The following is a 23,883-nucleotide window of genomic DNA, read 5'->3' as shown; positions in this document are numbered from 1 at the left end:
GAGCTAAAGGCCTGTGTCGCACAGCAGCCCTGTGACCCCCAAAGAACTGACAAAACCGTGTCTGAATGAGCTGTCTCATGCCACCAGTGACACTCCCAGCCCGGGTCTCAACTCTCTCTCTCTCGCTCTCTCTTGCTCTCTCTCTCTCTCTCTCTCTCTCTCTCTCTCTCTCTCACTCTCTCTCTCTCTCTCTCTCTCTCACACACACACACACACACACACACACACACACACACACACACACACACGGACACACACACACACAACCTGACAGCCAAATTGTTTCACCCAACCTGCAAAATCTTGGCTCCTCTTTATCCTGCTGCTGCCCACACATCACCTACCACAATTCACTGATCACCTACCACCTACCACTTATCACCTATCAGTGATCACCTACCATATATCACTGATCACCTATCACTTATCACCTATCAGTGATCACCTACCACATACCACTTATCACCTATCAGTGATCACCTACCATATATCACTGATCACCTATCACCTATCACTTATCACCTATCACCTATCACTTATCACCTATCAGTGATCACCTACCATATATCACTGATCACCTATTACCTATCACTTATCAGTGATCACCTACCACATACCACTTATCACATATCAGTGATCACCTACCATATATCACTGATCACCTATCAGTGATTGCCTACCATATATCACTGATCACCTACCACTTATTACCTATCAGTGATCACCTACCATATATCACTGATCACCTATCACTTATCACCTATCAGTGATCACCTACCATATATCACTGATCACCTATCACCTATCACTTATCACCTATCAGTGATCACCTACCATATATCACTGATCACCTATTACCTATCACTTATCACCTATCAGTGATCACCTACCACATACCACTTATCACATATCAGTGATCACCTACCATATATCACTGATCACCTATCAGTGATTGCCTACCACTTATCACCTACCACTTATCACCTATCAGTGATCACCTACCATATATCACTGAGCACCTATCAGTGATTGCCTACCATATATCACTGATCACCTACCACTTATCACCTATCAGTGATCACCTACCATATATCACTGATCACCTACCACCTACCAATTATCATCTATCAGTGATCACCTACCATATATCACTGATCACCTACCACCTACCACTTATCACCTATCAGTGATCACCTACCACCTATCACTTATCACCTATCAGTGATCACCTACCACATACCACTTATCACCTATCAGTGATCGCCTACCATATATCACTGATCACCTACCACCTATCACTTATCACCTATCAGTGATCACCTACCACATACCACTTATCACCTATCAGTGATCACCTACCATATATCACCGATCACCTACCACCTGTCACTTATCACCTATCACTGATCACCTACCACCTATCACTTATCACCTACCACGTACCACTTATAACCAGGGGCGGACTGGGACAAAAAATCGGCCCTGGCATTTTTGGACCAGACCGGCCCACTCACACTCGATAACGCTTTTCACACTTTTCAGTTTTTTGAATGTGTATACCAACAGTTTACAAAATTACCATTTTTAAAAGTGTAATTTCCTTTAATTTCTGTACATTGTCCCTAAACACCTCCATAAAAACTACCAAACATTTCCCCTTCCTACCTAGCCTACTACTCACCCCACAAATATTAATAGTATAATAATGAAAATAGAATGCTGCCTGCTGAGTGACTTAGTACTGTTTTTGTTGGTGAATGGAGGTTTTTAAAGTGTTCTCACATTTAAGACTATTTAGTTCAGAATGGAAGACATAAAAGTACTAAAATAGGCTTATTTTCTCATACAGTCAGTGTACACAAAGTCTTATAATAGAGGTAAGGACGTTATTCACTTATTTTACCTTTTGCATTTACAATACAAACTAACTCGGCCATAGAACATTAGCCAAAATGATTTTATTGATGTTTTATCAATTTATCAGATTTGGCAAAGGGTTTGGTTGCTTAACCCTACTCATTGTATAGCTGCTCTGAAAGGAGTCAGGCTTACCGCACGTTCTAGTACATGTTTCTGTCCACTGGCCACCGCCACCACTGTCATCAGCCACGGGAGCTGATGAAGGCCCTGCTGTGGCAAACATTTGAGTAATTTTTATACATTTGGCAGCGTTTACTTGAAGTTCAAGCTTCTTTTTTTGTCGTAATTTCTCTGCACCTCCTTTGCGCTTTTTCTCCATCTCAGATACTCACATACGTTATGTTAATCAACGTTAGATTGCACTACGCACCGGCGCATGGAGGAGGGGGTGTTTGATGATATGATTGGTGCAGCTCTGTGTCAGTAAAGAAAATAACCAATGGGCTGCATACCAGCGTGTTTAAGGACCGGTAAACTCTCGCGCTGACTTTTTTTTTGCCAAATGCATTATGCAGGCAGCAGTAGCATCGCGAAAGGTGTGTTAATGTGATTCGCCAGACCAGTGTCAATCAGCCTGCCTCCATCTGAATCGGCCCACTGATCTACTTGTTTTATGGTCCGGTCAGACCAATATATAAATAGATAAAAAAGTGTCAGGACTGTCGGCCCAAATAGCACGTCGGCCCACCGGGAAAATGCCCGGTATGCCCGATGGCCAGTCCGTCCCTGCTTATAACCTATCACCTATCACCTATCACTGATCACTTATCACCTACCACCTACCACTTATCACCTATCAGTGATCACCTACCACCTATCACTTATCACCTATCAGTGATCACCTACCACATACCACTTATCACCTATCAGTGATCACCTACCATATATAACCGATCACCTATCACCTACCATATATCACCGATCACCTACCACCTATCACTTCTCACCACCCACGTACCACTTATCACCTATCACTGATCATCCAACCACCTATCACTTTTCACCTATCAGTGATCACCTACCATATATCACTTATCACCTACCACGTACCACTTATCACCTATCAGTGATCACGTACCATATATCACTTATCACCTATCACATATTACCGATCAACTACCACCTATCACTTATCAACTACCACCCATCTCCTATCACCTATCTTCTCTCAGTTATCTCCTATCTCCAACCACCTTCTCAAGGTCCTTCCACTCAGACTTTTCCTTTCCAAGTCTTCCTTCATCCCTTGTTGTGCTCCTTCTAGAGCCGACTGGCTGTACGCTAAATTGCACCATAATTGCTTAACTGGCTTGTGCGATTCATCATTTTGACTGCAGGGGGGAGGAGTTCTCTCTGTTATTGGTTCTTTCCCGTGGGCCGGTCATGCAGACGGTGACTGATGAGACCAGGACCGGACAGAAAGCGCCCCTGTGGAGGAGGGGTGTGGGGCACCAGCCTGGATACCTGCGGCTCAACCAGTAACCTGATACACCAAAGTCCACGTGCGGGACTGTGTGGGAAGGCCAGAGAGAGAAGTCCGATCAGAGAGAACGCATCTCCACGCTTTACTGGGTGAATTCATGTGTCATTGATGCTGCATATGACATGTGAAAGTTGGAGAGAGACAGCAAGCAGTAAGACATCGATCCACCCTTCTGTTCAATCCACACCAGCAAACGACCTGTTGTTCATTACCATCAAGGGCCACTGACCCACACTGGATCAATCGTTATTGAAATGCACGAGAGCAATCCATTATCAGTCCAGACTGACTTTAAGGATACTACACCTCCTACTACACCTCATACTACACAGAAAAACAGAAATAAAATGCAAATAACAAAACAAAATAGTATAAAAGTCATACTTTTAGACAAAATTAGCCTGACGATACAAAAGACAAAATTATAAATTTTAAATGACTTTCCAAAGAATAATCACCCTAACAATTTAGACAGATAAACATTGTATTTATTTATATATTTATTCACAGACTTATTTATTCTTTTAGTGCACTGTTGATGTAAGACCTTCCTCCAGGCTTTACTGTATAGAACCCTCTCTCTCTCTCTCTCTCTCTCTCTCTCTCTCTCTCTATATATATATATATATATATATATATATATATATATATATATATATATATATATATATATATATATATATATATGCACATTTGTATTGCCAAAGCTATTCACATTTGTATTATCAGATAAACATAGAATACACAATACCATAAAAAAACAAACTGCTGCAAGTAAAGTAAATAGTAAAAACAACAGTAATAGTAACAGTAATAATAACAATAATAGTAATAGTGATAGTAACAGTAATAGTAAAAAAAAAACAAGATTAGTACCAAAATAACAATTCTTTTATTGTCACTATTATTTCCAACATCTCCTCTCATTCTCTCTTACTCTCTCTCTCTCTCTCCTTCTCTCTCATTCTCCTCTCCACTCTTTCTCCCTCTCTTTCTCCTACACAAAAACACATTCATAGGTCAGCCATATAGGCACATGGAAAACTGCAAGCTCCTGTAGAAAAGGTTCACTCTTTTAAATCAAGCATGCCAGCTCAGCAGAGCCCCCTTATTTCTACCATCGCATCATATTACAAACTCAGAGAAGGGCTGTCAGACGCAGTCATTCTATAATGTGTTTTGCCCCATTCCCAGGAAGGCATGGAACACATGTGGACCACTACAGCACATGTGCCATCTGTTAAGGGTCATTACGGTCAGCCCCTGACAATAACAAACTTATACCCAGTCACAACACTGCAATCACTAGACTTTTAGTTGCACTTCTATAGTCAGATTTCTCCCTAATCCCTTACACATGTAATGAACCGGGGCTGTGAGCTGTTTTAAGGTATGAGCAGTGGTTTCCATCACCCTGTTCTCCTTTTCCGTTCACAGCAGAGGGAATCCAGAGCAGCAGGTCATGTTCAACCAATTAGATCCCAGGGGAGGCTGAGGACCAATGACAAAGTTTCTTTAAGCCATCCAATGACCAATGTAAGAGTCCCTCTAGCCTTTTCAGTCACACCGATGAGCCAATAGCAGAGCTGCTCGAAGCCTTCAAGTTACAACTCACGCTGTTTTTGGTTCTGCTCCTCTTACACACATCATAATTTAATGAGTACATGAAAAATTACTTGAATCAGGGAGTTCACAAACACCACTCTGACCTTCATCATTTCACAAACACCACTCTGACCTTCATCATTTCACAAACACCACTCTGACCTTCATCATTTCACAAACACCACTCTGACCTTCATCATTTCACAAACACCACTCTGACCTTCATCATTTCACAAACACCACTCTGACCTTCATCATTTCACAAACACCACTCTGACCTTCATCATTTCACAAACACCACTCTGACCTTCATCATTTCACAAACACCACAGACTCTGACTTTCAGAACCTCACAAACACCACATGCCCTCTGACCTTCATCATTTCACAAACACCACAGACTCTGACTTTCAGAACCTCACAAACACCACATGCCCTCTGACCTTCATCATTTCACAAACACCACACACCATGTGACCTTCAGAACTTCAGAAACACCACACACCCTCTGAGCATCAGAAACACCACATGCCCTCTTCATTAGACACCTGAGCATGCACTGCAGCATCTGGAGTGTTGCACTATGGGAAGCAAGAACTGTCCAATTGTAAACAAATTTTACTTTTATGTGTGTTGAAACAGCCAGTGTTTGTGGAACAGAAGTGTAAGTGTTTGTCCTTCCATGGCATGCCGAGCGAAGAGACAGAACAATGCTAGAGTGTCCTGAGGTCATGTGACATCAGCTACAGAGCAACAAACTGCACATGGCCAAAACAAAGTGCTTCAAAGATCCTCAAGGCTGATGAGATTATGCCAGAGCAAACCTATCACTCAGGTGTTGGGGCCAAACCTTCTGCTTTGCATTATGCGGTGCTCAAATTTAAATGTCACTATATTATGCATGGAATATAACGCGCAATGACTTTTTACTGTTTATGCTACATATCATAGCCATATCCATAAAAAACATATTTTTACATTTTCTACAATAGAGGCATTCACATGCATTACATAACACTGGGTGGAATCCCAGAAAATCCCAGCCAGGCTCTTGACGACAGCTGTGTTTTGGATAGGATGGTGACGTCATTAAGGAAAACCATGCTACGCTCCAAAGTTGCATCCCAGTTCAGCCAGGGGTGGATCAAGGGAACCGTTTGCTTTTGACTATTAGAAGCAAAGGTACTTCCCTTTAAAAGTAATATTGATGCCTCATGTTTTATCTGTATAGGAGATAACTGGTTAGTCTTTGAGGGAGGAGTGGTTGGTCTTTAAAGGAGGACTGGTTAGTCTTTGAGGGAGGAGTGGTTGGTCTTTAAAAGAGGACTGGTTAGTCTTTGAGGGAGGAGTGGTTGGTCTTTAAAGGAGGACTGGTTAGTGTTTGAGGGAGGAGTGGTTGGTCTTTAAAGGAGGACTGGTTAGTGTTTGAGGGAGGAGTGGTTGGTCTTTAAGGGAGGACTGGTTAGTCTTTGAGGGAGGAGTGGTTGGTCTTTAATAGAGGACTGGTTAGTGTTTGAGGGAGGAGTGGTTGGTCTTTAAAGGAGGACTGGTTAGTCTTTGAGGGAGGAGTGGTTGGTCTTTAATAGAGGACTGATTAGTCTTTGAGGGAGGAGTGGTTGGTCTTTAATAGAGGACTGATTAGTGTTTGAGGGAGGAGTGGTTTGTCTTTAATAGAGGACTGATTAGTCTTTGAGGGAGGAGTGGTTGATCTTTAAAAGAGGACTGGTTAGTGTTTGAGGGAGGAGTGGTTGGTCTTTAATAGAGGACTGGTTAGTGTTTGAGGGAGGAGTGGTTGGTCTTTAATAGAGGAGGGGTTAGTGTTTGAGGGAGGAGTGGTTGGTCTTTAATAGAGGACTGGTTAGTGTTTGAGGGAGGAGTGGTTGGTCTTTAATAGAGGACTGATTAGTCTTTGAGGGAGGAGTGGTTAGTGTTTGAGGGAGGAGTGGTTGGTCTTTAAAAGAGGACTGGTTAGTCTTTGAGGGAGGAGTGGTTGGTCTTTAATAGAGGACTGGTTAGTCTTTGGGCAATGAGTTGTTGGTCACTGATGGGGGTGTGGTTAGTCTTTGATGGGGAGAAGTTGATGGGGGGGGGGGGGGGGGGGGGGGGTTGGTCATTGAAAAAGGGAGTGGTTACTTATGAATGGGAGGGGGTTGGTCATTGATGGGAAGTATGGCTGAATTTTGAGGGGGGGTAGTGTCCAGTTGTCTATTTTTTTAGTGATAAGTGCTAAGACTGCACTGTTACTAGAGATGTCTTCCGGCTCTAGCTCACCGGATTGTGGTGGACTGAAAAACAAACCATGTTCTTCCGGTCTCTGTTACCACTGAAATAAAAACTGGGAAACTATATCCCTGCCTGCCACATTGGGCTAGCGTGCTAGCATACTAGCATACATCCCTCAGTTATTTTAATCATTCGCCTAGCAGGCTGTGATAACTGCTCATGAATATTGTTATACATCATGAGCAATGTATTTTTCAGACGCGGGAGTGGCAAGGGGCGGAGCAAGGGGGCAGGACTCAGTGGACAGGGAGGAAGACAGCAAACTGAAGCAGGGCCATGGTGGGGGTGCAACATCATCAGACAGGTGATACTCTCCTACAGCAGCCGGGAGGAGCTGCTTCAGACGGACATCCTGCCCTGGATGACAGAGAAGTGAGTGCCCAGAAATAAAGAACTGAGAAACACAGACGTTATTCTGGTCTCAGTTAAACACGACGTTTAAGCTGTGTTGTCTGAGAAGAGATTAAAACCAGTTTTAAATTGAATTACACTGGAAGTGGAAATTATTCAGAGTTCTATATTCGGCATGTCAGAACAGATATTATTTGATAAAAGAGAAAACCAGTTAACAGCTGACAGATTTCATTTAATTATCTTTGCAACAAATAGTGACTCAAATTCAAACGACATAACATACTGTATCTCCACACATTAGAATTCTCTGCGGTTACTTTCCAGTGTCAGGGTCTTTAGACACACACCTCACACAGCGTGAGGAAGCATGGTGTGGTGCACAGAGGCCACAGACGCCACCCGTGTGACAGTCTTCCTCTCCCCATTATCATCATCATCATTCACACGCCTGCTCATGTCCCATCCTGTACCTCACACGCCCTGCACACAGCTGTGCTACCACCGCCAGCACTACTGCTCTTCTTAAACAACAACAACAATAATAAAAACAATAATTACAGCAATTACAGATGATGAAAGCTCTGAGCAGAAGTGACTTGAAGAAGAGCTTGTGTGTATATAAAATGTTCCATGTGTTTAATTGAGGCTAATGTTACGTGTGAGTGGCTTTCGTACACTCCTTAAGAAGCACAAACACGAGAGAAACACACCAAACACATTTACATTTCAGTGCTGCTTGTTTGCAGGTCTTGAGTTGACAAACCAAAGCAAAAACACGGCGTTGCTTTCTTTGAAAACTTTGCACCTTTCAGGTAATCAGCAGTGCCTGTGCACTGATCACTGATCTTACAACTTCAAACTTCCAAGCAAAGCAGGAACAGTGAGGTCTGAAGGACCCGTGGACAGAGGAAAGATTACAACTGCTTCCGCATTCATCACAAACACAGTTTTAGCAAAACTGTCTTCTAATAGCTAATTGCTTTAAAGTCTACAAAACCTGTATTTATATTAGACTTATAAGGGTTTGATTTTCTCAGAATATTACGCTGAAGTTAAATTAGGATGAAAATATAGACTCTCTGTTTTAAATATATTTTTAAAATCCCTAGTCTGAATTAAAAAAGCATCCAGGCCTCTCTGTGGTACTACACCGGACATGTCCACACCTACAGGGACATGAACAGACCGCTGGACACTGATCTGACACGATCTTCTGGGTCTCCTGGGTCTCAGTGACTGCATTACACCTGATGATGGAATTACAAACTTCCTGTCTTTGTAACAGTAGAAGCAGAAAAGCCAAAGACGTAGGTGCCCACCACATCCAGTCCTGACTATCTGGGAATCAAGGGAAATGAAGAGGATAATAAATCCCTGGTACTACAATGCTTTCTCTTCTGTTCTTAGGGCCTGATCCAATCAACCTACACATTAACAGGAGATGTAACATAAAAACGTTGTAATAGCACAAAAAAAGGGCTTAGGAGGGTGAAGACGAAGTCTGATAACAGACGTGTCTTACAGTGAGGCACTGAAGTGTTCCCAGACACAGATCATCAAAAGCCTAGAATTAGTGAGGCGTGTGGACACTCTTTAAAAAGCTTTCTTAAGAGGATGAAAAATCTCTTGTGCTGAATGACGGACTGTAGTTTTGTGTGTGAACTGTATAACCACAAAGATGTTCACTCTAACATGAAACAGAGATGTTTAGTTAACAACACAAGAATAAGGAGAAACCGCTCTCCTCAAAGCAGCCGCTCATGCCTGCCAAGACAGGTACAGAACGACACTAAACTATTTAGTAGCATTCTAGATTTTCTCACAAAAGCTACATTTAACGTCTGTCTTCAGTTAATTTTCTCTTGTGTACTGTCTGCGATGGAAACCTTAGCTTTACAACAAGTGATTGACAGGTGGGAGCACAGAGGATAGGTAGCACACTGGATAGGTAGCACACTGACTTTACAAATGAATTGAAAATGACGCCTTGCACAGGACCAGAGAGTTTCTTGCATGGGTGAATGAAATATAATCACTCCTTCGTCAGCTCCAAGCGATCTCATCAGCTTTCACAGACACAAAATACAAAATTGACCTTCAAAAAATTTGGCTGAAAACACTCTCATTACATTTTTGCACAACAAAACTGTCTTTTGTTTTCAGAAATAATCAGTTAACCATATCGCACATCGCATCTAAGAGCACAACTGGCAAACACAAAGAGGCTTGTGCCCTGTCATGGCAACCCAGGCATTTGTATTAACTTCCCTCACAAAACCATTAATATTCTGTGTCGTAAAGATTTTTTCCACAGTATATGAAACTTTATAAGAGGAAATCGATATGGGGTTATCCAAATCTAGAAATACAAACATTTTGAAGCACTGCTGTACAAGCTGAGGAAATGTGGTAATCTTCCCAGAACAGGGCGAGACACAGCAATAAAGTCAGTGGTATAACGTCTAGACAAACACTGACGTTTCCTGCTAACCAGTCAGAACACTCCCCCAGGTTTGGGAGTGACTAGCCCTGCTTCTGTTCCTGTTTCAGTGCCCATGAACCCAATCCAGAAATTCTCTGTTGGAGTCGGTGACACTAGGGACCAGAAGCTAAAAATGACACAGAGGAGCAGACTATAAAATTTAAGACATCTGAAAAATGGGCCAAGAAACCAGGGGTTTGTATTGATCTGGGTTCTGTTTCTTGGTCAGAGGACTGATCACTACTACGGAAGAGGTCACATCTACCATAAAGAAGGGACATGAACCAGACAGGCTGCTGACTAAAGTTCTGATAGAGTCAGAACTCAGATCTAATTCCAGTGCAGTCCGACGTGTGCTGGGCAGCAGTGAGCCGCACATTGCCCTTGCCTGACTTTGGCTCTGTTATTACACACCTGACCATCTCTTCAGTTTATTTGCCCACGCAGACATGTGGATGATCTGTGTGACTCCAGACGTGTGGCTGATCTGTGTGGTTCAAACTCTGAGCCCCTCTGGGCCAATGTGCTCTCTCTCTCTCTCTCTCTCTCTCTCTCTCTCTATCTCTCTCTCTCTCTCCCTGTTTCTCTCCCTCTCCTTGTGTTTCTCTTCCTTTTTGCTTCTCCCTCTTTCTCTCTCTGTTTCCCTCAATTTCCCTTTTATGCCCTTGTCTTTTATTTTCTGTTTATCTCTTTTTCTGCTTATGTATTTGTCTCTTATTCTGTTTCCCTCTATCTCCCCGTCTCTGTCTATCTCTCTCTCTGTTTCTCTATCTCCACCTCTGTTTCTCTCTCTCTGGTCCTCTTTCTGTTTATCTCTGTGTCTCCCTCCTTTTCTCTCAATTTCTGTCTCACATTGTCTTTCACTACTCTTGAGAACATTTCTGAAACGTGTTAACATATTCACAGCTCCACAGAAAAAAAAGTTTAATTAATCAAAATCCCCAAATCCTGGCCCCATCAATCCCACTACCTAAATCAATAAAATAAAAAAGTTTAATTCATCAAAATCCCCAAATCCTGGCCCCATCAATCCCACTACCTAAATCAATAAAATAGGACTGAAAGATTGCAAAATGTTATTTCATGTCAAGTCTTTCATACCTCCTTTCACACTACACTATATAAGTGAACATGAAGCTCTGAGATCCTTAGGCCTCCAGAACTGACATATCTACACTGTCACCCCCACACTGGTCTCTAGAGACTCCAGGGCGTTCGTACACATGGACCTTTAGAAACAATAAGATATCTCATACACTTCCTTTCACAGCCTCATCATCAAAAGTGGGGCAGAAATTCACTTCCTAACAAACACTAACCAAATAATAAAAATTTTAATTAATAAAACCAAAAATAAAATCTACAAGGCTTACGTTACAACAAAAGAGAGAAAGATCAACGCTACACCAACAATGTTGGTGTCGTGTATGCCTGGAATATTTCTATGATGATGTCAGTTTGTTGGGTGTGAGCAGGGGATTCTTATAATGACTTCCAGTAATGCAGACATGAGCTGCTGTAATGGTCTGTTCTATGCAGCAGTGTTTCTAGACAGAGAGGGAGATGGGTAATGGAGTTCCCTAAAACAACATCTTTAATTCAAGTTTCAGCATAAACTACAGAAAGCCTGGCTTGCTTACATACAGATCATTCATCACAAGTGCAAGTGAGCCCCTGTAAATGGGCGGAAGGCTTTCAAATCCATTCAACCATTTCCATTACTCTGACTGCTCAGACGAACGTGTGACCTGAGATTGCAGTTACTGAATAAATCTGCTATTTTTCATTCAACTGCAAATGAAGTAATTATGATCAAAAGAGGACATTCTTAACAGCTCCCGAAATGATACTTAAATGTTTCGCAAGTAGTGCCTTGGGGAATTAACAGCTAACATTAGCCTCCCGATGAGAAAAAGATGAAACAAATGAAGTAGCCAAGCATGCTCTCACTGCACATGATGGACGCTAGCATAACTCATCCCATTCAATTAGACTGAACCCTGTCCATGCTGTCATAAATATATATAAGTATTTCCTTCCCCAATAATCCAGACCCTACAGTCTTCGGCTCGTAACCAGGATGAGGAAGACTCTCGTACCCAGGATGAGGAAGACTCTCGCCTGCGGATTCTCATTATCTCGCCATCTCTTTTATTAGACAGAAGGTGTGAAGTGTGTCGACAGCAAGCTGATCTGAGGAGCTGAGGGGGGCGGGGCAAGGGCAGGGGCAGGGGCGGGGCCTGGGTGTACTGTGAACTTCAGCTGTACAAAGCTGACCCTCTGGTGGAAGCAGACTGCCAGAGGTTTATTTTTAGAGCAGTGAGCCAAAGCCACAAAGTGAAATAAACAGGGATTGTTGTACAAGTCTAGTGGCTGGTGCCGTTGACCCTGGGACCTGCTTCACTCGGGTGACTGAGGTGCAGATTAAACCTGGCAGAGATGCAGATTAAACCTGGCACAAGTTCAAAATGAACCAGTGTCGTATGTCAGTCTAGGCCAGTTAATATATTTCTTATCACTGTGCTGGGATTTTAGACAAAGACAGAGCAGAGAGAATGATATAGATTGTGTGAGTTGAGGTAAATCGTTCTAAAGCCTGAAAAGATTATCATGACCTTGAACCAAGATAGCATGGTATCAGATAATCGTTTCTGAATTTGAGATTTTAAACGATCATGTTATACCACAAACATTAAACCGCACATGAAGTGAATATACATACATATACAAAGTGAGTGTGTGTGTGTGTGTGTGTGTGTGTGTGTGTGTGTGTGTGTGTGTGTGTGTGTGTAGATCTAACATCTAGCCTGCTCTGTCTGTTCATTCTACAGTCTCACCTCCAATTCCTTCCAGAATTGCTCACAGTACACTGCTGCACAACGGCTGTGAAACGCCCGATTGAGATTTTGTGGAGTCTGCTCGACGCCTTGTCAGGGGTGCTTAGAAAACATGTGTTTTGTTTTCAGAAGATAATCTCTCACCAAAGTGATAAATGACTCCAGACCACAGTGCGCACGCCTCAGCAAGAGTGATAATTCTTCTTACGTTCATCTCAAACTTTTTTGGTCATGCTGGAATGAATACTGCAGCACGCCCTGCGCTCTCGTTGAGAGAGAACACATGCTTAACCCCAGCTGGGCTTTAAGGTCAATATCAGCTGGCATTCCTGAAAATGGTCAAATGACTTCAATCTTGCCTTCAAAGATCAGGAGGGTTTAAAACCGAGGACTATGTGTCATGTGTCATCTATCATAATCACAATCACAACATGTTTCTCCCATCTGCAGGACATCTTGACCGTAAGGGAATGTGGTGGTTGACAGAGACAGTTTTATAAGGTGAGCCAGACAGGAGCCTGTCTGATGGAACACACCTCAGCACAGACGTGAGCGTTGCGAGAGTTCTGCTCTAGAGACCATGTGGTCATGGGGGGCATTAGTTGGCCATTTGGGGCATTAGTGGCTATCATGTTTTCTCTCGTGGGCCCGGACCCTGTCTTGTTAGTGTTCCCGTAAATATACTTTATGATGCTTGCAGAAAACAGGATGCAAGTTAATGGAGGAATAGGGACCAGTGCAGAGGTGACACACGCTGACTCATTCATACTGGTGATTATACGGTAGCGTTTTGCATGTGGTGTGAAAGAAATTATCAAAGTTAAGTCTTATTCCAAAGAATGAGTAAGGTTTTCATTGAACCAAACAAAGACTAATGCATTCAGAGTTGATATTTGAACTTTTATTTTCAGAGGTGTCAATTCCAGGTTCAGAAAGTAAAAGTCCTCACCAGGATTTTGCTCAGGCTTCCTGGATTGTGTTGATTTCACTAATTTTACCTGGATTGCATTAATTAGAATATCTAGCAAACTTGAGCAAAATCCTGGTGAGGACTTTTACTTTCTGAACCTGGAATTGACACCTCTGTTTATTTTCCAAGTGTAAATCCTAAATTTGTGTATTGGAGAATATATTTGTCATTACTATTAGCATAATTTTAATTGATTCATTGATTAACAGTTTTTAAATGCCTCCTAAGATTAAGAAACAGAAGGAGACCATAACGTAGCCCCAAAATAATCTGCCAAACAAGCCACAAGACTTGACAAGACAGGAAACAGACGCTGACTCTGAACCCCTACTCACTGCATCTGAGTTACTGGGAGAGGTGAGGCCCCGTCACTCCCAAACACCCGTGAGGTCTCAAATCTATTTCACTGTTACAGAGGAGTCTCTTAAAGATGTGAAGAAACAGGAAAGACCATATAAGAAGAATTAACGCTGCTTCCTCTTTTGAAAAGAAAAAAAAAATCTCTTCTTTAAATAGAAGTCTTTAAGCCAGCGAGTTCTTGGAGGACAAAACTGTCCTGTTGGGAGAGTTGGTATACCAGCTTCTGATAGGGAAACGTTGCAGGAGCACGTGCTGACATCCACACCACATGGGACCACATGCACACGGGCGTACAGGAACAGGTCATTGGTGACGATGTTTTTAGAATGCATATTGCTTTATTCCTAATCATATAATTATGCAGATTAAAAATACGAGCAGCCAATCAATCTTCTTCTTTCAGAACACTAGGTGCTGTGTAAAGGTTGGCCAGGACAAAAGATTATGATGATTATGATGACAGACATTGTGCAACAGTGGTATTTTACAACCGAGGGTTTGACAGTGATTGAAGAAGTCTGGGAAAGAGCATCACAAGGATGTTTGTCACTTCCCTGGAATGGCCAGTATTCACATATTGGCAAGCACTGGGTGTCTGAATAATGATAAAATGTAGTTAAAGCTGAATAAAACTCAAAGATCTGGTGTGCAGGTTTGACGTATGACAAAATGATTAGTTCTGCAGAAAGCACGGTGGAGAAACAGGCTCTTAATGTGAAGAGGAAATGGAAGACTCAAAACACTTCTCAGCAACTTCCTCCTTCACCTCTGTGTTTGACAGACTGTGTGAAAAACATGGGACTCTGTGTCATGAAGCTCCAGTAGTGGAGTTCTCAGCCAGCTGATCTGCTTGAAGTGCCATCCTCTCCATGGGCCTGATTTCCCTCTGTGTTTCTCCTCCACCTGCCTCCGTGCCCAGGCCCCATAAGCCTGCCAACTCCGGCTTTGTCCGTCTCATCAAACGGAGGCTCGTTTGGGACTCTGGGCGGCTGTGCAGTTAGACACCGGCTGGCCTACTTTCGGCATCAGCTACATGCAAATGGACTAAAGTGGATGGAGACGCTTTTACCCGTGTCTCCGGGCGAGCTGCTCTGACAGGTCTTTGCAATGTCTTTTTTGTAGGTCAAGCAGACCAACCTGTTTTTTTCTGCTATTGGGAAACTCTTAGAACCATCTCCTGTGTTGAGGTATGCACACACAGCGCAGGAGGAAACATGGAAACATGCTAAACAGCTCCTGCCACACTACTGACCAGACCAGGCATGTTCTATTTACAGAGCTGGAGGAGGCTGTGTCATCTCAGACACTGCCCATGTCTTACAGACTCAGTGTAGCTGTAAATGAGATGACCCGATAACAGGATAACGGCTTATTTCAGATGTGTTTCCTTCAGGGACGGCATCAACACAAGCCCCTGCTCACAGGGCCAAGGTGACATTGCTGGATCACACATTTCCTGCTACAGCCACAGTAGCACAGACATGTCTGGGCGTGTGATAACAGGCCTCCAGACCACCCTGTTTTTCTGATCTGATGACTCCTTCAGACAATGAGCTCGTCTTCACAGCACATCCCAGCTATAATGCAGGAATCTATGTGATTAACAATGTGTAATTGCAGCAGAAAGAATATGACAACATATGAATATGAATATGAATATGACCACATATGCACACCCAAAGGAGCCTTATTGAAAACAGTGACAGTGAAAACAAATAATCGCCCAGCCGCTCAGAGGCTGATGATTAATGAAGATAAGATGACCCCGCCCCCGTGCCTGTCTACAGGACCCAGCTCCTCCCCACGTATTCCAGGACACCTGCGCCAGTCTAATTATATAAATGGTTTTTGGACCACTCAGACTGTGGAAAAATGAGTGTGTCCTCTTAATACAACATTACGGTTGGTCTGGGAGGGGAGGGAGGAATCCGCAGGGCTGAGACAGAAGTGTGTGTGTGTGTGTGTGTGTGTGTGTGTGTGTGTGTGTGTGTGTGTGTGTGTGTGTGTGTGTGTGTGTGTGTGTGTGAGACAGAAAGCATCCAACAGAGAGAACACACAACATGCACCACACATACAGTGGAGTGTAACAGTAATGATTAGTAAACAGAGAGTCTGGGTCAGCACTGTCCCTATCTCAACGGTCCCCACAGAACGCCACAGACCGGAGGAGGGTGGGGGTGCTGGTATTTTGACCAGTTCCATCTCCACTCTGCCTCTGGACAGCGGAGGCGACCCACACACTCTCCTGAAAGCCGTGCTGGGGCTCAGGTGTGTGCTGTTGGGCCCAGTCTGAAGCGTGAAGCAGATCATTAGCATGTCGTGTCAGGCATTCACGAGCTTAATTACAGACACCCAGCCAGGACCAGTTCTACTGCTGTCACCATGGGACCCAATATGAATATTCTAATTATTCAGTAATAGAACACTCCCTTAGGCTAAGCTTAATGTGTGTGTGTGCCCACACACACACACACACACACACACACACACACACACACACACACACACACACACACACTCACATGCACACAGTCTTTGGAAAATTTGGAGAATGCTGAAACCTTTATAGGTGTGAATTTCCTCTTTCTACTGTAAATTTTCTGAAGCGGTGAGAATACAGTGAAATATTGCCAAATAACAACCTCTGTGTGAGGGAATAGCGTGAAGTGTACAAGCATACTACCCATGTTGCACAAGCATACTACCCATGTTGTACAAGCATACTATCCATGTTGCACAAGCATACTACTCATGTTGTACAAGCATACTACCCATGTTGTACAAGCATACTACCCATGTTGTACAAGCATACTACCCATGTTGTACAAGCATACTACCCATGTTGTACAAGCATACTACCCATGTTGCACAAGCATACTACCCATGTTGCACAAGCATACTACCCATGTTCTACAAGCATACTACCCATGTTCTACAAGCATACTATGCATGTTCTCCACCATGGGCAGGGCATAGTCCATTTACCCTAGTGCTATGTGTTTGGCTTTGCTCGTTATCATTTATCTGGAAGCCACTTACTCGAACTACTCTGCATCGTGCATGAAATATCTAGTCAGGATAAGGCATGTGTTTGCAATAAAAATGTCATGAAAAAAGACACAGACCCTGAAGTAATGTATTCCATATGTCACCTCAATAAGGTGAAGTTGTGGCAATCAATCCAAATGGTTGCCTGAATTGGTTTTCCAAATATGGTGGAAAAGAATGTGAAATATGGCATGTGTGTGTGTTCACATACAGCACTGCTTTTAAACTGAAATCACTTCAGACAGCATACACATGCGCATGTTTATGAACTGGCCCACGGAGTGAAATTTGCATGCTCAGGTTCAAAGCAAGGCAGCTTATGACAGTCAGGACCAATATAACCATGTTGAAAGCACACAGGGCCATATATACCAGGGTGACAGATCTCTATATGCCACTACAAACACACCTTAAAAATATAGAGATCTACATGGTTTTCTCACAAGTCAACACCTGTCTAAAGTGATGCAGTTAGACATTCTCTCTCTCACTCACTCTCTCTCTCTCTCTCTCTCTCTCTCCTTGAGTGTCACCTCTCTCAGTCCCTCACTGACAGGAAGAGTGATGTTTGCATCATTATTATGGCACACACAAGGCACTGACAGTAACTACAGCATGATCTCATTGTCCCAGCCTGCTTGATACTAGCGCTCTGGGTGTTCTAAGACTGCTAATATTCAATTACACACTTACATCAACTGAAAATGCTAACGCTGCTGAAAAACTATATAGGGTTATTTTTGATCATATATACAGTTACAAACCTCTGAATTTCCGCTTTTGACATGTATAGAAAAAATGTCAACTTTTCGCCAACTACAAGGTTGTTAGAACATGTTAGAACTGGCAGTCTGATGTTCCATCTGCTTCTTCTCTTAAGCCATTCGTTAGGATGTGAAAATGAGGCACGGCCTCCCGACGTTGGCTGTCACCGCAACACTACTGTTCATCAGCAGAATACTGCTGGTGACCTGTGGTCATCTCTGAGGCTGAGCCTTCCCTGGGTGGTCCCCCCTCCTGGAACAGAGTCCCTGGTGTCGTGATTGATGTGACAAGTCACTGCGTGTGCTGTGGATTTTAAGCAGTGATGTCTGCTGGTAACTTTCATTAAGCAAGTGCCCAGACAAGACAGCTCTGGGGCTGTGACAGAACACCACCTTGCAAATGCATGTTTAAATCCATATGATCAATGTTACTGATATTAATCTGAGTAATCTGAGATTAGCGATTTCAATGAGATGAATGGGTATTATCTTATTATTAATGGGTATTTTTCTTAGTCGCATTGGTACATACATTTCGCAGATCAGATCAGAATTTCTCAAAATAACCTCCTTATCATCTTGTCACTTCTGCCCAACATCAAAGCTACTTCTTCTTCTGGTAAACAGTAAGATAGGACCAGTATGTTAGGCAAATGCCAACACTCCATCACCTGCTGTTTCTTACATTATCGGTTCTGAACAATCCAGTCATTCGTTCAGTGCATACGTCATTAAATTCAGAAGTGCTAAAATTAACTATCAAGTACATTTTTTTAATTTGTATAAGACTTTTTTGGTAGCCAACATAAAATACTTACAGGCTACATAGTATAGTGTAATCTGTACATGTTGATAATCTCTTGTTTGTTAACAATCAGGACATGTCAATTTGATGGTATGTTCACTGACAGAATTTCTTTATGGATTTTGATCAAGTTATGGGCTATTGGAGGTTATTCATTGTGTGGTATTGTTAGTGCTAATTGTTTTGCAAATGTTAATGATTCTTCAAGAACTGAGAAACTTTGATCGAATGCAAATAAGTACACAGCATAAACATAAAACGTCTCCAGCACCCCCTGCCCAGCCTGGGGGCCGACACTTCCAGCGCAGCCCGTGGCCTGGATCACGTGGAAGGAGTCTGTCAGAATCCGGGGCTAATGGCGCTCAGTTCCTCTGACTGTAACAGTTAGGCAATCCTGGGATTACCTCAGTGCATGATACCTTTACTGGCACAACTCACATGTCTCCACATGTTGGTCATATGACACTTCCTCTTGACAAGTAAGACAACTGCCGGGCAGGTCTGACAGGATTCTCCCCAGGAAGTGTAAAATTACGACTACGCGACGCCTTGCTTGTCACTTCCACAGACGGACCTGCATACCCTGCTCTTGAGAACAACTGCAGACATCCGCACACTGGTGGATCACCCCGTGCCAGAGCTCTCAGATACACACTGCTAAAGGAACAATGTTCTACAGATTTCCATGGTCATCTCAGCATTCATAATAGTCCTGGTGCAAGACGTCTTATGCTCTTACAGACCCTGCTGTGTTTGGACAGCCTGGTACCACCATAGCAGTGGAATGACTTGGCACTCATGGGCTGACTATAGGAGCTTTTATAGGAGCAGGCACACACACACACACACACACACATGCACACACACACACACACACACACACACACACACACACACACACACACACACACACACACACGCACACATGCACACACACACACACACACACACGCACACACACACACACACACGCACACACGCACACACACACGCACACACGCACACACACACACACACACACACACACACGCACACACGCACACACACACACACACACACGCACACACGCACATACGCACACACACACGCACACACACACACACACGCACATACGCACACACATACGCACACACACACACACACACACACACACACACACACACAGTCCTATGTTGTGAAGTGAAACCATACAAGTTCTAGGTTGCTCTAGGTTCTCTCTTCTTCTTCTGTCAAGTGTCCACATATCCAAATGAAAGAACAGTTACTCTGCAGACTACAGCCTGGCCACAAGGTCACGGAGACTACAGAGAAATATTACAGAGAATCTGGAATAAGTCTGGAATAAACCAATAAACCAAAGCAGGTGTTACATCTCCAATCCTCTATAACCTTTATGAAGTACATAAACAGTACAGTTCATATTTACAGGGCCATGTCCTCACACAAGTCTACATTCAGATTCATCTTCCTTGTTCTTCTCTTCCCACGTTAGCTTTTACTTGCTGTGTTCCCACCTGAGGATCACCGCGGTGCCCACGAGCCCCTAGAAGACTCAAGACTCAGACAGCAGCACTGACGTTCCTATGACACTAAGGTCAATATATATATATAAATATTACACCTTTATAATATCTCACACATAGTGTGTGATGCACAAAAACAATTTTGGTTATGTGTTCATTGCATCTATAGACACACACACACACACACACACACACACACACACACACACACCGGTGACACTGAACTGGCCTTCTCAGCAGCAGTACCTCTGCCCACACACTGCAGCGAGGTGGAGGAGGCCTACGGTGTCCTTCATAGCCCATATTTTACATATCAGTACATATTCATTAGAGGTGTTGTGTAAGAACAGCACAATTCACATAAAAAACATTATTCAATACAGAAACTCACTGAGCTGTGAGACAACTGTGGTTCTGAACTATCAAACACACACAGCTGTGAGACTACTGTGGTTCTGAACTATCAAAAAACACACACAGAGCTGTGAGACTACTGTGGTTCTGAACTATCAAACACACACAGAGCTGTGAGAGTACTGTGGTTCTGAACTATCAAACACACACACAGAGCTGTGAGACTACTGTAATTCTGAACTATCAAACACACACAGAGCTGTGAGACTACTGTGGTTCTGAACTATCAAACACACACACAGAGCTGTGAGACTACTGTAGTTCTGAACTATCAAACACACACAGAGCTGAGACTACTGTAATTCTGAACTATCAAACACACACAGAGCTGTGAGACTACTGTGATTCACAACTATCAAACAATCTTTGTGTGCAGTGTGTTGATTATAAAGTATAAATATTATTTACACAGCACCTTTCATACACAACAGCAACTCAAAGTGCTTTGCATAAGAATAGAAGAAGCTTATCACAAGGTCTTTGCCGAGATGTATAGTAAAGATGTTAATTTTTTATTAGAATTGAAAGTGAAGTATTAAAAACAAGAATTTAAACAAATAAAATAGAAATTACAATAAATTAAACAAGAGTTTAATTTATTGGAAGACTGAAAGATTGTGATATTAAAAGAAGATTTAAATTAATTAGTTGAGCAATATATGAAGAAATTAAGAATGGTAATAAATAAATACACATGGAATTAAATAAAAGAAAGCAGTGCCAATAAAAAGGTGTAAAACTGCAAGAACTGCTCATCATTATACGCTTCTTATCATCATAGTCTTATCTCAGTCCCTGAGAGTATTTGGAGACTGATAATACTAATAATAATTACAGTGGACCACAGTATCTTACTGTGACCCTCCCTGCATGGTGGCAAGTTTTCTCTGTGTTGTTTTTAATACACATCTCTACATGTTTACATACATATAGATAAAAATCTAGAAGCAAAGTATACCCCTTCTCGCATCATCATGACACATCTCTCACTAATACAACTCGTACATCCCACAGACATCATCAGCATGGGTCACTGAAGCATAAAAACACTTAAACACTGAAGCATTATCATCCTCCTTAAAGGACACTCAAGCATTATCACCCTCCTTAAAGGACACCGAAGCATCATAGCCCTCTTGAAAGGACACTGTGGTCATGCATTCTGTGCAGACTGCAGAGGGGTCAGACACTGGCTGAAGCTACCTCATTCAGTGATGTCATTCTCCACAAAGACAAAAGCCCAAGGTGTGGGTTCTGCTCTAAGTGCACTCCCTACAGTACCTGCTCGGGGTCACGTCAAGCTGGTGGCGAGCCCAGGACACTCACAGAAAGGCTCCGTGCGCCAGCAGCCGTGGTCCGTTGCATTAAAACCCATGGTGTACCACAGCCAAACGTGCATGTCACACGTCTGAGCAGGGATGTAGTGTATGTTAGCTCAGCCTCTCAGACTCTACATCCATGCACACTACAGTCATAAACACAGATGATGTCAGTGCCTGGGCAATTATCTTACAAGATCATTCAATGGGAACTTTTGATTGGTCCAGTTATTTGCAAAGTCCATCAATGTACACATAGGATCGTTCCATCTAAATGAATTCCAAGAATTTCAAGATGAAGAAACTGTAAATTCCCTTAAAACTAAATCAATTTTATTTTGAAAGAGGTTATAATGTCTATATTACAGATTATTTCCTGAACTTGTGTCCATTCTGCTTCGGCATCCTTGCGTTCACGTTAACACGTGTGGTTCTAAAAGGCCACCAAACACCTGCATATAAACAGCATCACAAGAGGGGTGAACCTGTTGCTTTTGGGGAACTTTTGTTAAGTCACTTACCACCGGACGTTTTCCCACATAAGACGTGCTGGTGTGACTGAAGAAGACCGTACAGCTCGGAGTCGCTCTTAATGGCCTGCTCAAAGGACTCGAGGGTAATCTTTGGTGTCCCGTTATCTTTCTCGACCAGTGCACTCCTCAGCACGCGGGTCAACACTTCACGGAACAGACTCTCCATGCACGCGGTCAGGTAGATGGCCGCGTGCTCGTGAATCCTGACCGCGATGTTGCTCTCCACCATCCACCGGAAAAACTTCCCGACGGAGAAAACGAGCCCGCATCGTTTGGATTTGCATCGACAAAATTTGTCCTCCGTGCTCATGTTGTACATCGACAGGGCGCTGAGCGCTGCGGTGATGCAGTTGACTGAGATCGTCCATGACAGAATAATCTTGATGGCACTTTGAATTTCGTATTTGGTGCATCTGGCGTAGCGCAAACTCAGCCGCTGCGTCTCCACCGCGATCCTCACGAGCGCGCGGCTGACCATCGCGGACAGCTTGGCCAAGAGGTCAGTGGACAAGATCCCAAAGCGAAGCTCTTCCTCCTTATTAAGGGCATTTTCCACCTCCCCGAGGCTCCAAGGAACATCCTCTAGCTCGGGAAGTTTCGCACAGTGTCCTGAGCAATCCAGGGTCTCGCCGTCTTCCACCAGGACGGTGTTGACAGTGTCTAAGCTGTTGTGTCGACTGTGCATGGAGTCGGTTAGATGCCAGCAGTTCCCTCCATGCGCATAGGGTATGTGTGTCTCAGAACAGCACAGAGACAAGTTCGATGACCGGAAAGAATCGGCCGCCCCTCCGTAACCCGAATCAAGCGTCAAATCCTCCAACGTCCTCACCGCAGCTTTACCCCTCTTTGCCATAGCTGTACTTCATAGTGGCCAGGAGATCAATGTCAAAAGAAATAAAAGTCAAGCGAAAATAAATCCACAGTGTGACTGCCTTCGAAATTACAGCGTGTCTATAGCGTTGGTGGAAGTAAAAGAAAACCGTACACGGTCCAGATTGTTTCGATCGGTGTTTTCAAATCGTTTGCAACTTGGTCAGAGCAGCTGCATACGCGGCTCGCGCGCCGTACCGCAGTCACAGCTCTAAAGTAGTTGGAGGAGGGGCCGCTGTGCGCGAGGCTGCACACATCAATCTCGCGCAGTGTGTAAGCTCGAGCAGCGCGACAACGAAGATCCCACGCACAT

General features: G+C 43.3%; 1 protein-coding gene across 1 annotated transcript in view; it reads right to left on the bottom strand.

The window, feature by feature from the left end:
- The window catches only part of btbd11b (BTB (POZ) domain containing 11b), a 52,692-nt gene extending 28,809 nt beyond the window's left edge, over positions 1 to 23,883 (bottom strand). Inside the window, exon 1 of the mRNA XM_076985185.1 lies at positions 22,689 to 23,883. Within this exon, the coding sequence (XP_076841300.1) occupies positions 22,689 to 23,553 (865 nt within the window). The 5' untranslated portion in view covers positions 23,554 to 23,883. The remainder of the gene's footprint in view (positions 1 to 22,688) is intronic.

This window comes from Brachyhypopomus gauderio, chromosome 2 (genome assembly GCF_052324685.1).
Source record: "Brachyhypopomus gauderio isolate BG-103 chromosome 2, BGAUD_0.2, whole genome shotgun sequence".
NCBI classification, from domain to species: Eukaryota; Metazoa; Chordata; class Actinopteri; order Gymnotiformes; family Hypopomidae; genus Brachyhypopomus; species Brachyhypopomus gauderio.
The sequence above is the reverse complement of the archived record's forward strand: the minus strand, read 5'-3'. Positions and strand labels throughout refer to the sequence as shown.